This window comes from Clupea harengus, chromosome 2, assembly GCF_900700415.2.
Source record: "Clupea harengus chromosome 2, Ch_v2.0.2, whole genome shotgun sequence".
NCBI lineage: Eukaryota > Metazoa > Chordata > Actinopteri > Clupeiformes > Clupeidae > Clupea > Clupea harengus.
In genome coordinates this window covers 29,781,316-29,795,826 of record NC_045153.1, presented here as the reverse complement: position 1 = coordinate 29,795,826, position 14,511 = coordinate 29,781,316, and the positions used below count along the sequence as shown (strand labels likewise).

Genomic DNA, 14,511 nt, shown 5'->3' with positions numbered 1-14,511 from the left:
ATCATTTCTGTTTCCTCTAGCTATCAGTACTGAGCCTATGCAGGTCACGTGAAAAATGATCCAAAGATCCGTATCCTGGCAGATGAACGAATCATTGATCCGAAGACTCGGTTGGCAGAAAAACGAAAACATTGACCCGAAGATCTGTAATCCGGCATCATGAACGAATCGTTCACCTCCCGATCGTTCATTTACCCGAAGACACGGTCGGGAGGTGAACAACTCGTTCATCTGCCGGATCGTTCATTGACCCGAAGACACGGTCGGGAGGTGAACGACTCGTTCATCTGCCGGATACAGATCAGGGCCCGTATCTCTAAAGAATTTTTGTGCAAAAAGTGGCTCCTAGCGGCCAAATTCTAAGAAAATTCTCAGAGGCATGACGTTTTCTTAGAATTTCCCCTAAAAATGACACGAAAATCCCAGTTAATATAAAAGCTATTCCTCAAGAGTCCTAGCGCTTAAAAGGGCTCCTAAGGCGAGATCTGCTAAGAGCAGGGAAGAGGACTTTTAGTGGCTTAGGAGTTACCCTAAGCAGCTGCACAAAATGGCCAACAGAGGAGGCAGGAGAGATGTCCTGCAAACACTGGATGACAGGGAATTATTGAGACGCTACAGATTGGATCGTGCAGGAATCATGTTTGTGGTGGATCTCCTTAGAGATGCAATTACTTCACCAACTCGACGCCACAACGCTATTACACCGGAGAAGAAAGTAATCACAACCCTGAGGTATTTGGCAACAGGGAAAATGCAACAATGCAGCAGTGATGACTTGGGTCTGTCCCAATCCTCCGTCAGCAGAGTCATCACCCAAACACTGACAGCTTTGTCACAACCTAATATTGTGACACAATTTGTTTCATTCCCGCTGGATGCCCGCACTTTACACACACATAAAAGGGCATTTATGGACATTGCAGGATTCCCTGGCGTTGTGGGTGTAATTGATGGAACACATGTAAGAATAATTGCGCCATCAGAGGACGAGGCTGTCTTTGTTAACAGGAAGAATTTCCACAGCATTAATGTGCAAATAGTGTTTAATGCGGTCTGGAAGATTTTGGACATTGTGGCTAAATGGCCAGGCTCCACACATGATGCGAGAATGCTCTCCGAGACTGGCATCAGACAGCTTTTTGAGAGACGCTATGTGCCAGCTAATTGCCACTTGTTAGGGGACAGTGGCTACCCATGCAAACCATGGCTCCTTACACCTTACCTCCAGCCACGCCAAGGGCCCCAACTAAACTATAACAGGTAAGCCAAACAATACAAAAATCATGGAAATGAAATGCAAGCAATATGTTAGAGCATCCAAGTAGTGCAATATTTCCATCAAATAATTAAAGGTCTGTATTCTATTGTAGGGCCCACAAGACAACAAGAGCGGTGGTGGAGCGTGGCATAGGCCAGCTTAAGAGGCGCTTTCATGTTCTCCACGGAGAGGTGCGGCTGAGGCCTGAAAAAGTCAGCAAAGTCATCATAGCCTGTGCAATATTACACAATATTTGCAAGGTTAGACAGATTGCAGAACCTCTGGAGGATGAGGATGGAGACAACGATGAGGATGGTGGTGAAGAAGATATTCACATTCCACAGGGAAACCTAGCCCAGAGTGGACTGCCTTACAGGGAAAACTTCACAAATTTACATTTCAGGCAAGCTGTAGCCCCATGTCATTTGAGAACTTGTGATGGTATTAAGAACTACCACAGTTTTACTGCACATCACCTGCAATTGTTAAATGCAAGACACAGAACACAATCTCTAAATGGTTTATTTTTTAGGTGTTCAATTTTAAGGCGGTAGTACTCCTCCTGAAGGGAAAGGACTTTTTTTTGTTGTTCAAACACATCAATTGTGAGTTGCAATCTTCTCTCCTGCAGGGATGCTGACGGAGCAGGTGCTGCGGATGGGAATGGTGTTTGATCCGCCGGGCTATCCTGAGTAGCAGCTGCAGATGGTTCAGGCGGCAAACTTGATGGGCCCGGTTCTTGTGATGGCTCCATGCTACAGAAATACATAGGCCTAGTTTAATTATTGTTTTTATTAAATTAATTTAATACAATGAGCATGGATAACACATGAAATGGCTTCTGCAATGAATAAACACTGTTGATATGAATAACCCTGTGTCCTACCTTTGCTGCATTTCAAGGGCCTGCATCATTGACGTGTCAATGCCTGTTGGCAGCCCGGTGACACTGACCTCAGAGTGTCCCAGCCGCTTTGCAGGTGGTCCACCCCCTAGAAAGAAACAGTCAATGAACACAGTACTTAGGCATGTAAATTAACTTTGCCAGCAGGAGCAAGTTGCCAGATTATGTGGTAGGCCATAGTATTTTGCTCACCTGTGAGTGAGGATTCCCGCTTGTGTGCTGCAATCTCATCTTTTGCCTTGGACTGCAGCACATACCACCTTTTCTCACAATCGTCGCCTGTCCGCACCACCAGTGGAAAAGAGGCATTGATTGTTTGGGATATTGTGTCCCAGGCGCGCCTCTTGCCTTGGCTAGTGACAGTTGGGCCAAATTTTCCTCGTAACATACCTTTATATTCGTTCATCAACTGGGCCAGCAACAAACCTTGCTCCTCAGTCCAGTTCGGCTTGCGATTCCTTTTTTTTCTCCATTTTCTGTGTTTGTAGGATATTTGTTAACAAGCCTTCATAAATAGACCAGCCAGCAATCACAGACATTGTTAAAAGCTGAGCTGTGTTACCCTCGTTAAGACCACACTGAGTTGTAACGTTGCAATTTCTACTTCATTAAGGACAGCCCCTTGAGATAGGCCATCTTGTTTTCAATGGGGTCCATATGGAAGTGAAAGTACAAAATATGCCAGCTAGGATATTAATATGAGCAAATAAGACACAAATCATTATTTGAACAGGGTGTAATGAGCTTAAGTTTTCACATATTTTAGATTCTAATGTTAGGCTATAACCCCTACAGCTTACTATTCATTTTCCAGATATTTTCTTGAATGTGAAATATTATTTACAATTATAGTCTGCATAAGATTAGAGTGTATAATTATGTTTATTGATTTGAGGGTACATCCTTTGCTCATTATCACCAAAAGTTCATTTTCATCAAACTTGTAGGATCAACCAATCACGGCTTTTGAAATGATGACTCATACCTAGCAACGGGGTCAACCACACCTCCTCACTAAGATAGGATTTTTCATCCATTCCTGGCTCAGAGTTCACTGAAAATATTCTGGAATCACTTCTAAGCTAAAACTCCTGACAAGAATTTTTTAGGTTAAGTTAGGAGCTCTCTGAGAGGATTCTCAGAATCTTTAAGGATACGGGCCCAGATCACGTTCATCGTTCATTTTCCACGTGACCTGCATAGGCTCAGCACTGGTAGCTAGAGAAAACAGAAATGATTCGTTCATTTTGACTGGGTCTTCGGATACGGATCTTAGGATAATTTTTCACGTGACCTGCATAGGCTCAGAAGAGGAAACAGAAAGGATTTGTTTACCTCGTTCACTTTCGCGTGGCTAGGTTTAGTAAGACGTGAATGATATTTCTTCACAAGTAATAATTACAGGTTTCGTTATTTTAACTTTTTTGTACTTTACTTAGGGTTCAGCGTAATAGTTTGCCATGATAATTGAATGCTAGTGTGATAATAAATGACCACTTCAAATCATACAGACTGTCATGATACAATATTTTAATGCAGGAATTTCTCTCGTTCACTTTCGCGTGGCTAGGTTTAGTAAGACGTGAATGATATCCCTTCACAAGTAATAATTACAGGTTTCGTTATTTTAACTTTTGAGTACTTTACTTAGGGTTCAGCGTAATAGTTTGCCGTAATAATTGAATGCTAGTGTGATAATAAATGACCACTTCAAATCATCCAGACTGTCATGGTACAGTGTTATGTTGTTAGTGTTAGTGTCACAATATTTTAATGCAGGAATTTCTCTTACCACCCCCCAAAATGAACGAATGACTCGAAAAAAGATTCGTTCATTTTACTGAACGAGATTCAAAGAACCGAGTCGGTAAAATGATCCGAACTTCCCATCACTACTCATTAGTAGTATCACCTGGATGGCTCATTGGTATAAGCGTCACCTGGACAGCTCATTAGTAGATGACTTGGTAGCAAATGTTGGGTGTAGTGGCGGGTAAAACATATGTTTTTTTTTTACCTTTTCGGTACTAGCTTAGCCTTTTTACTTTACTGTCTTTAACTTTGCTTTTTTGTATGAATTTACAACTCGTTTATGTTCACCATTTTGGAGCCAAATAAATGGATTATATTCTTTCAAGTATCGAGTATCGCGAGTGCGTAATCCACTACCTGCTCACCAGACCCACGGCCTTGACTGGATCTTGGAGTTTGAAAATTAGAAACCATAGAAAGGCCGCCACAACTATCTACTTTTCAACTACAACACCATGACTTTGGAACCATTGTAAACAGTGAGTACACAAACTGGAAAAGAGCAGTCAGAAACAGGAGTTGTGGTGAATATAACTTAGTAGGGCTGGGCGGTATGACGGTATATACCGTGAAACGGTAGAAATGTGTCTACCGGGAGAGATTTGGCTATACCTTTTCAACCGCGGTATACTCTTATTTTGAAATCCAATCGATTTATTTTTAGATAATGACCTCCAAACTATACATCCGGCTTATTATACAGTTACTCGCCAAAACGATAGAAGACATTCCTCCAAAATACCTCTTTAACGATGTTGGTGCCGCTTCGTGATTTCCGCTTAGAAAAAAATACTTTTTCAGGCAAATAGAACTTTAAAGTTTCCGTTACGTTAAATGACCGGACTACTTGCGGAATGATATGAAAGACGTGAATTAGAAGCCGTTGCCAATGATGGTCATTACTTTTTCGCAGCAGTGAATATTAAGAAATTACAGACCTGCGAACTTTTTTGAATATTCTGAAGAGCCGTATAATACGATACTCAGTACAATTTGTAAGCACATGACTTGCAAGGACTGTCATGCCTACTTGTTGAGTAATCCTCGACTGTTGGGAAAGTTTCAATCTACTGAAAAATATGGACTGAAAAGTGTCTAGTGTAGCCATTTATTTGCAGATTCTGTTGCATTTTCCTCAATGATGGTCAAATATTAGTAGTTAAAGATGCACTATTTCGATAGTTTAGATTTATTTTCAGTATTTCAAAGTGAAGGAGCTGTGGGAGCACAAGAACAGTGAGCGTCTAGCAGCGATTATCATAAAAATATATGTCTATGGCGATTATACCCTTACTGTCGAGATTCCAAGTAACATGGAGACAAAACTGTTTGTGGTACTCCACGTAGATCATAAACCCTTGAATATAAAAATTACTCAGTGAAATCGGTTGAGAAACGTAAACGCTAAAGTGCTTTTTATCCAGAAAAAACGCAGCTCCATCGTTAACTTGCGTTTGTTTACAGGCCAGCTTCACCTTACCAATATGGCGGCGACGTTAGCACGTCGCAGCAACGGGCTGAAGCGGTCAATGGGGCGTCTATGTGTAATGGCCAACTTCTTAATTTTCTTATTTTAATATGTGGCCATATAAGAAAATGTTTTTCTCATCATTGTTGCGTTAACATATGAACAAACATTGAAAAGAAAGTTTTAACACTTGATTTATCTTCTGAAAGTACATTAAAGAACCACTGTAAGCCACATAAGCACTGGACTAAATGCCACTACATGCACTTTGTTTTAATCTTACTATTTAAAGATTCAATGGAAACGTTCGATACAAAGTAGGCCTATACTGACCACTATTGCTTAGGCCAATAGCCTATTGAGGCAGTATTGTTTCTGAACCTTAGTGTTCTTAAGGGTCAATAAATAAATGATCGTACTGTATAGCCTATGTCTGTGGACACATTTCACCACCGCTGAAGTGTCCTCTTTTTCACAAACTCAAATCTGGTCACCCTACGTATAATAAATCGTGATATATACCGTAACCGTGATATAAAATTACAAATACCGTGATAGAAGATTTTGGCCATATCGCCCACCCCTATAACTTAGGAGTTTATTTTATAAAGGGAGGGGGCGCAAAAAGGTAACTCAAAAAGCTTCACCGGACTGGCAGTTGGCGTCAGGGGCTCCGTCGGGCTCTTCCCTGAGACTGGCTTGGAAGGCGTCTGGTTCTCACTCCTCAGTAGCTCAAGACAGTCTGGCTTCTGTATCCTCTGGTTGAGGTTAGAAAGGCTCCTGATTGCCTGATTGATTCAGTCCACCTGTGAGGGACAACCAGAGACACCTGGGTGGGGAGGAGTTCCCTATGAGAATCCTCTGGGGTAGTACCGCCCATCCAACACCATGCCTCTTGATTGTCTTTGTTTGGCTGTACTTAGCCATGTGGGGCGCTGCTCCCCGGCTGGGCCATCACACCACACAATATTCGACCAATGTGAAAGCTATTAGGGCCCTGTTGCTATATTGTATGTTATGCTGCTATGTTACCTAAAATGTTCTTTAACTTCTATATTTCTAAACGTAAGCCTTGTATGTGGATGTTTTTGTAAATTCTGATGTGGGACTGATGGTAGTGCAACTATAGAACACTCTTCCCCACGCTCAGTCCTGGAGATTTCCCTTTGCCTCAGTGACTTAGGTCACTATCCTCTGGATGTTCCTGCTGTGGCCTGTAAATTACTTACCTGTTTTATTCATTAGACTTCTTTGTTTTGACTAATTGTGCCTTTGTTAGAGAGAGTACCCTTGTTGTGTCTGGTGACTTTTCATTCACTCATGCAGTCAAATTGTATATTTAGTATTGTTTTGTTTGTCTTCGCCCTATGTAAAGCATCTTTGAGTACCTAGAAAAACGCTATATCAAATTATTATTATTATTACACTATACCCTACGATAAAGTAAATTATGAAAACAGGGTGATGAAATGTAATAATAATAATCACAGTATGTCTTTGTTTTGGATGAATATCTTGAATAAAATGAAGACATTCATTGTCAAATGTAAAAATTTACCGTAGAAATTATGTATATTTATGTCATGCCGAACTATAGCCCGTTTATTATAATCTATGAGCACTGTTTCTAATTCAACAGAAATACTGTGAACTTTGATAGGTCTACTAGTTCAACAGCTAGTATAGTAGTTCTACAGGCAACAACATAGATGGGTGACAGATTGTGTAAACATACCTGCCAACATTTGAGTAGCAATATCCGGGAGATTTCGGCAGCGGTGATGTGTGGGGAGTTTTAAGGGGGGCATGGATGGCAGAGGCGGGCAAATGTTAGTTTTGAGGGATATTGTATATATAAGTATTTATAGACAACGTATTTTATTATGTATTATGTAGTCTTCAGTATATAAATAAATACACAACAACTGTATTTATTAACAAAAACTAATGTATTTATTTATTATTATGTATGTATTCACAATGAATGTATTCACAATCACTTATTTATCATTATAACAACTAACTATTGCAATAACGTTCATGACTCATGATTCATGACTTTTTTCACAACAAAATCATTCATATGAACATAACAGAAACAGTTGATGTATGCCTTGCACAGGTTTCAGGATATGCATTATACTTTAAAACAATGGCCAGTAGTGTGTGTGTGCTTGACTCAGTGTATTTTTGTGTCTGTGTGAGTAAGAGATGGCAGCACAAAGAGTAAGTGATACAGAATTGAGGAGAAATTATGAGATTGGAAACAAATCTCAGATTTTGCCAGCCATACAATCTCATAGAAATCCTTTATTGATCTATACAGAATAGCAGTTAAAAGTTAACTACTGTTTTGTAGTATTGTATATGTGGGTGGCTGACTTGGATGCCCTAAGAGTTTTCTTAGATGGGGTGTACTTTGAAGTAGGCTTAGTATAGTTTATTTTGCAAGACAAGAGAGAGCACAAAGTGCTGTTCAAACTTGTTCTATTGTCTGTAACTATTTTTTTTAACCATACTGAAAGTCCTCTCTGAGGATGCATTGCTATGTTAAATGCAAAGTAATGCCTGACGTTGACGGACGTCATTCTTACCTATGTTGAAATCAATATGACAAGCTTTACAAAAAGAATGACTATTATCTAGATGACTGTTCGTTATGCATGGAAACACCTCTGTCCAACAAGATTTACAAACATATTTCACCTTCTTCGGTGGTACACTGGCGTCGCCTTCTGCCATTTTCCCTTTCCTTTGAATTTCAACTTTGCGCGTCAATAGCCTGCGCAATAGGATGTAGGTTGCCAGATAATACTACTTTAAATGCTTGGTTCCACTGAAGGAATCCTGGTTTTAAATATAGATTGGTAAATGTACAATATATGTACATATGTACAAACTATTAGCAACTGTTGTGCATTCATTCTACCCTAGACCTTGCTAATTTTGTTATAGGCATTTCACTATGAACAGAACAGATATCCTATGCTATTTTGCAGGCTTTTTGCTTTTTGGCATTCCCTGATTTAATTTTTTCTTCAACTACTCTTGCTGTTTCCACTGCCTGAGCAATCTCATCCTCACATTGTATGACCAAACCATCTGGTGTTACATTTATCCTCATACCTTCCTTGTCTGTAACACTTTTCTCCAAACTGGATACGTCTTCATTTTCATTTTTTTCACTTGTGTCAAGGTTTTGGTCATTTATTTCTGAATGTGTTGTATTTTGTTGTAATAGTGGCTGCTGAGACAATTCCCTGAGACTGTTCTCCCTAGTTTTGATTTTGATTTCTATATCCTCATCGATCCTGGTTGTATAAAACCCTCCTCCATTTTGATGAATCATCTTATCAATCTTCTCTAGCAGAGAGCTGACTTGGTGTTCATTGTTTATGTCTTTGTTGTTGAAAATCTGATATCTGCCACCACAATCTTGAATAAGTTCTCTTAACTTGGCATTGCCTTTCTGGATGTACCCCTCAATATCTCCATCATCTAGATTATCTCCTCTGGTAAAGCCCACAATGGTGTACTTGTTGGCTTCCTCTCCAAATGTCTCCTGGATCAACTCCACCGCCTCTCTCTCCTCTTGGGTGAAGCGTCCCACAGAGAGCAGCAGCAGGAACACATGGGGCCCAGGCGATGCAAAACTAATGCATTTTCCAATTTCTTCGCAAGCCTTCTCGGGTGTTAAAGCGCTATTGAACAGTCCAGGGGTGTCAATAACCTCTACCTCTCTCTCACCAATCACTGTGCTTTTCTTCTCACAGTTGATTGTGGCAGAATGCTGCATACTTGAAGACTGAAATTCCCTCCTACCGAGAATGGTGTTCCCTGTAGCACTTTTCCCCACTCCTGTCTTCCCGAGTAGGACGAGCCGCACACTCTCTGTTAAGAAGAGTCATATGGTTAATGTAAGATTGGTGAGAAAAGCAACATTTAAATTGTAATGTTATATACGACTGATATACGCCTATACCTCACAAATACTGAAATTCACTTACAATTGTGTTACATATAACTTAAAATTGTACTCACCCTTCACAACATTCCCAGTGTTTTCTCTGTGAGTCTCCCCCTCTGCCTGTTCCCCCCCTGTGCTGTAGAGACTTGCTCCCAGGGTTTCGGCGTCAATCTCGGCTCGGGTGCTTCCTGTTCAGCGTGGCGCCTATCACCCTTCTGACACATGGTCTCTCCCACTGGATCAGGTCTTGTGATAGAGTCATATTTTGACACATGACTAGCCAAGCTATCATATTCAGTCCAAGTTTTAGGGTTGCAGAGGCATGCATTCTCCTCTACCATCTTGTTAATCTTATCTAAGAGGCTATTGACCTGATGGTGGTCATCTTTGTCTGTGTTGTTTAGCAAATGATATCTGTTACTGAGCAGCCCTAGTAAGTTTTTGCTGACGGGTAGATCAATAAAGGTACGTTCCTCCTCATTATCAACATGTGTGAAAATGGCCATTGTGAAGGCTAAAGCTCTGTCACCAAAAGCTTCCTCTATCATTTTCAGTCCCACACCCTCAAACCATCCCAGTCTACTTGGTTGAATAACTAGTAGTAGTACATGAGGACCGGGAGAAGTTAAGTGCTTAATGTCTGTGATTTGTTTATGGACTTGGTCGTAGGTGAGCTGGGAGTCAAACAGGTCTGGAGTATCTATGACAAGCAGACGCTTGCCTCTGCCTCGGTTTCTGCCTGTAGCCATGTCACACTGTTGGGTCACAGGAGCAGAGGCTGGAGATGAGCAAGTCTGAAATGCATCTCTTCCCAGGATGGTGTTCCCACACGAGCTCTTCCCCATTCCACTCTTTCCCAGGAGCACAATCCGAAGCTCAGACACTGGAATAACAAAAATTATTTTTTTAGATTTATATTTCATTCATCTGGATTTTTAAGACAGAATTGTCGAATATAAATTCGAAAAGAAAATCCAAATAAGTTTTATTTAGACTAGAAGTCATCAACTCTCCCTTTTCTCTTCAGACACTTTATCAAGGGTAAGATTTATGTTTTCCCCTACACACCAATGCAAGGTACAGTACACGAGTTTACACTTCAGAGTCCATGATATGGTCCCTCATTTTATTGAAGGGCAATTGGCAATAAACAGAGCAATAAGCAACGGGCAAAGTCCACAGTGCTTGGACTGAATCTAATTTAATAACTTGCCCCAGCTTCTATATTTCCAACCAATATTTTGACATTAAAAAATAAATCTAACATAAATGAGCCAAAAATCTAAAATGGTAGGTACCACGGTGGAAAGAGACTAGAAAGAACTATGAAGCGGCAAAAGCCATCTGGGGCGCAATATAAAAGGAGAAGAAAGTGAAACGTGCCAAGGAGAAGGGTATGCAATTTTGTATTGTATTGTTGACAATTGTATTGTCAACTTTAGCGAATGGATCATAATGTCAGGTAATCTTGCTAGTTAGCTAACGTTAGCTAGTGTAAGAAAAAGGAAGTTTCTTTGTGTTTGATGCAGCAATCTGTCTTTATTTCGGTAAAGTGCAGTAACAAAGCACGTGGCACATACTCTGGATTCAGCGGTGTACATCTTAACCATAAGCATCTCCAATTCTAGCCATATATACTGTTTTAAGACACCTCCTAGGCTTCTAATGTAAATCAGCTAGGCTTCAAATGCAAATAGGTCTGGCAACCTTTTGCTGTTCTGTATGATAATCAGGTTTCTCTGACTGAGATGATTCTCAATGGCCTCCCCCATTCCCATACTATGATTAATTGCAGTCACAGTGTGGGCACCTTTCCTTTGTTACCATAAGATTACCATTTTGGATATTCTGCTGGCCAACTTTTGGTGGTCACAGCAGCTGCTTGATCATGAATCTTACACTAGCCAGTGAAGGGGTGTGACGTTCGGTATTGGCATTCAGTCGAAACTGTCAGCAGGCTTTGTAGCAAAACATAGCGCAAGTTCAACTGTACCGCAATTTGCGTCATTGTCGTGAAATTAAAGTTTGAGTAATAATAACAACGTTAGTTTTGGTGTAGTGAGCACAGACCTGATTCAACTAATTTAAATTTTTATTTTTTTGGGGGGGGGGGGGGGGGTGTGCTGCGCCAGGGGGGAAGCTTGCCTAGGGCACCAAGTCTGCTAGGCCCGGCCCTGTAAGCGCCAGCATGGGTTGGTCAGTGCAATGCTCCCACACGCCACATGATAGCTTTAGTTCATGCACGATGGACAAGCTTGGTGCTTGTTGCTTTGCTCGTTGCCCATCAATGACATTAGGGCCCTGTGTGTTGAATTTAACATTAGCTTCAACATCTGACAAGGTTATACATGGCTGCTTTGTGATTTACTGATTTGTCTGTAATTTGGCAAGAAGTGAGCTGACAACACATTTGCCGCAGAGAATTATTCACGGTATTAGGAGGCAGGTGAATGGATATATAATCATCCAAGATACCAGGTCAGTACAAAGTTTCTGAAGGCTAACAAAAACAATTAGCAGGAACTACAATAATATAATCACTGAACTTTACAATATCATAAATTATATAATACAGCAAATAGTTCCTCTTACTGTCTGGAGGACGATTCTTGCTTTCAGCCAGTGTAGATGTATGGCAGACTTCCTCTGTTGACCGTAAACATGACATTATTAATATGCATGATCACTTGAAGATTTGCATAGGTAAGCAATGGTCAATCTATAAGTATGAAGTTCCAAGACATCTTGCAAAATCTTGCAAAAAACAGTGATGACTACCGCACAAGTTAATATGGCACACACATTATTTAGAAAACAGTGATGACTACCACACAAGTTAATATGGCACAAACATTATTTAGACGGGCTAACAGCGTCAAATGGGCACAGAGCAGTTCTTTCACAAGCACTCCTTTCTCTAATTGATTACACTGTAGATATGACAGAAATGATGGATGCATCTCACAACATTATCATCATTTCTTCTTCATTTATTGTCCTCACCTCACTGTCCACAGACTTTGGAAGGAAATAAATAAAACAACTAACTGCACCTTGCTATATTCAAATCATATGTAATGTGAATGCCTGAAATATATAGGCAAATATTCTATGGAAACTTCCTCCAACAAATGAACCCCCTACATTTTGACTATAAAGCAACTACTATTTCATATTTGACACATGTCTGGACTTTGGTCTGACCAATTGCAGTGCAGACATGATTCATATAAAATGGGAAACTCCAGTTTACATCAGATTTAGACTTAGACAGATTTAGATATATTGTTTATGAATGTTCTCACATGTAGACTGCCTTATTGTCATGTTTTTCCAGACTCTGGACTCTTTCTCTTCTGCTAGATGCCATGCAGTGGGTGTCAGATTGGAGATTAATTAGGGTATAATTAAGGTGATAGATCTGTATCAGACCGAAAGACCTTTTAGACTTTGAGACAAGCCCTTATCTCTTTGCAAGAACCCCAAGAGGACCTTATCGCTGCTCAAAGTACCTTGTGTCCAAGATTAATTATGGTCAATAAAATATGAGATATGAGAATGCAATGATCTCCCACTCAAATTGCTTTCTTGTATTTGTCCTGAGGTTTATTTATTTAATTGTGACTTCACCATGCTCTTTTTAAATCCTTGGAAAAAGTCATGATTCATTTGCAGTGAAACATGGGCCTTTAACAACAATTGCACTGTTCAGTTTTTTTCTGGAAAATAAGATAAATTGTGGACCACTGCCATCCAGTGTCTTCAGGCAATGTACAGCCATTCGTCATTCTGAACTGAACTCAAACTAAACTCAATACCTGTGACCACTGCAGCAACAAGTTCACACATGAACACTACATATTTGAGTGAACCTATGGCAGTTATAGATAGCAGTATGAATATATATATGTGGGAAAAGCTTGTTAGAAATGGCTAACTTGCCATGATCCTCATCCCGTGGGCTCATTATGTCTGCAATTTCTATTTCTAAATTCTAAATTGTATTGTCTATTATTTGCCAAGTGTAGCCCAAGACAATTTAATTATCATTAAAAAGAAGCTGAAATAAGGATTATTTACACCTTTACACATTTAGAATTTGATTGCTTCATGACATAGTGTTGGAATGTAAGTATTAGAAACAGCCAATGAGATTTTTTTTTTTTTTATCAGACTTATGTGGTAATGCAATATTTTTTTTTAGAGTAGGCATTTAACAGTGCATTGATAGAGAGCTTTAATACAAACTATGTATGTAGACATATATCATATTCCCCGAACTTGCCTATGCCTATACATTTTCATAGAAATAGCTAATAAAACAAGCTGATATAAAAATGATGCCAACATCACAAAATATAATGCTACTTATAAGGCCTACTTCTTCAAAACTCTTTCATTGATTTCAACAGTTTGATTGCTTCTGCATTTTGAAACTTTTCAAAACTGCAATTATGGCATGTTTTACATGAAATGAACATATGTTATACACATACAAAATTCCAGGATAATAATCCACATTTCGACTAACCTGCATCTGTTCCTTGGTCCATTATAATTCTGATTCCAGGAACACCCCAGTCTTCCGTTGGTTGAAGCTCACTGCACTACGATCCGATCCTCTTCACAGTGACAGGCAGTGGGAAGAACAGGAGCTGCTGTGTCAATCAGCCATTCCTAGAAACACTTCCTGATCACAAAACATGGGTTCTCACACCCACCAAGGCATATTTTATTTCGATTCTTTCTTTGTAAGATTACGTTTATGAATGTTCAATATGAAGGCCAAAAAAAACATGAATGCATCGTACTCTCTTCTCTCCAGGCGAGAGCCAAAGAAAGTATATTGTTTAGCAATAAGTGGAGGGCTAAGAAGGGGTGTGTAAGGAAACTTTGATCCCAAGCTTTCACCAAGGACAGTTTTTTATCATGTTGTGCTCCCAAACTCTGTTGTGTCATGATTATTAATTCTCCAACCTCAACGGTATATGCGCTTAAGTTTTCACCCCCTTGGATGTTTTACCCTTTCATTGCTTTTATTAATCAATCATGGTCAATATAAGTTGGCTTTTTTGACATAACAAATTAAAAAAAACCTTCTT

The 14,511-nt window shown here is 39.8% G+C and overlaps 3 protein-coding genes and 1 long non-coding RNA gene across 4 annotated transcripts; 1 reads left to right on the top strand and 3 right to left on the bottom strand.

Annotated features, from left to right (window-relative positions):
- The first annotated feature begins 547 nt into the window (after positions 1–547).
- LOC105905688 (putative nuclease HARBI1) lies at positions 548–1,672 on the top strand. Its single transcript, XM_031578252.1, has 3 exons — positions 548–1,260; positions 1,371–1,576; positions 1,662–1,672. Exons 1-3 carry the CDS (start codon positions 548–550, stop codon positions 1,670–1,672), a joined length of 930 nt encoding a protein of 309 aa, XP_031434112.1.
- Positions 1,673–1,793: 121 nt separating this feature from the next.
- LOC122128667 lies at positions 1,794–2,218 on the bottom strand. The gene is made up of 2 exons (XR_006151553.1): positions 2,145–2,218; positions 1,794–2,013 (listed from the first exon to the last, which is right to left on the bottom strand). It is a non-coding gene; the product is annotated as an uncharacterized LOC122128667 (long non-coding RNA).
- Positions 2,219–8,425: 6,207 nt separating this feature from the next.
- On the bottom strand, positions 8,426–9,238 carry LOC122133348 (GTPase IMAP family member 9-like). The gene has a single exon (XM_042709393.1). It carries the CDS (start codon positions 9,236–9,238, stop codon positions 8,426–8,428), a length of 813 nt encoding a protein of 270 aa, XP_042565327.1.
- On the bottom strand, positions 9,027–14,038 carry LOC105908706 (GTPase IMAP family member 5-like). Its single transcript, XM_042702821.1, has 4 exons — positions 13,941–14,038; positions 12,002–12,055; positions 9,484–10,292; positions 9,027–9,333 (listed from the first exon to the last, which is right to left on the bottom strand). Exons 1-3 carry the CDS (start codon positions 13,960–13,962, stop codon positions 9,487–9,489), a joined length of 882 nt encoding a protein of 293 aa, XP_042558755.1. The 5' UTR covers positions 13,963–14,038; the 3' UTR covers positions 9,027–9,333; positions 9,484–9,486.
- Between the last annotated feature and the right edge of the window lie 473 nt (positions 14,039–14,511).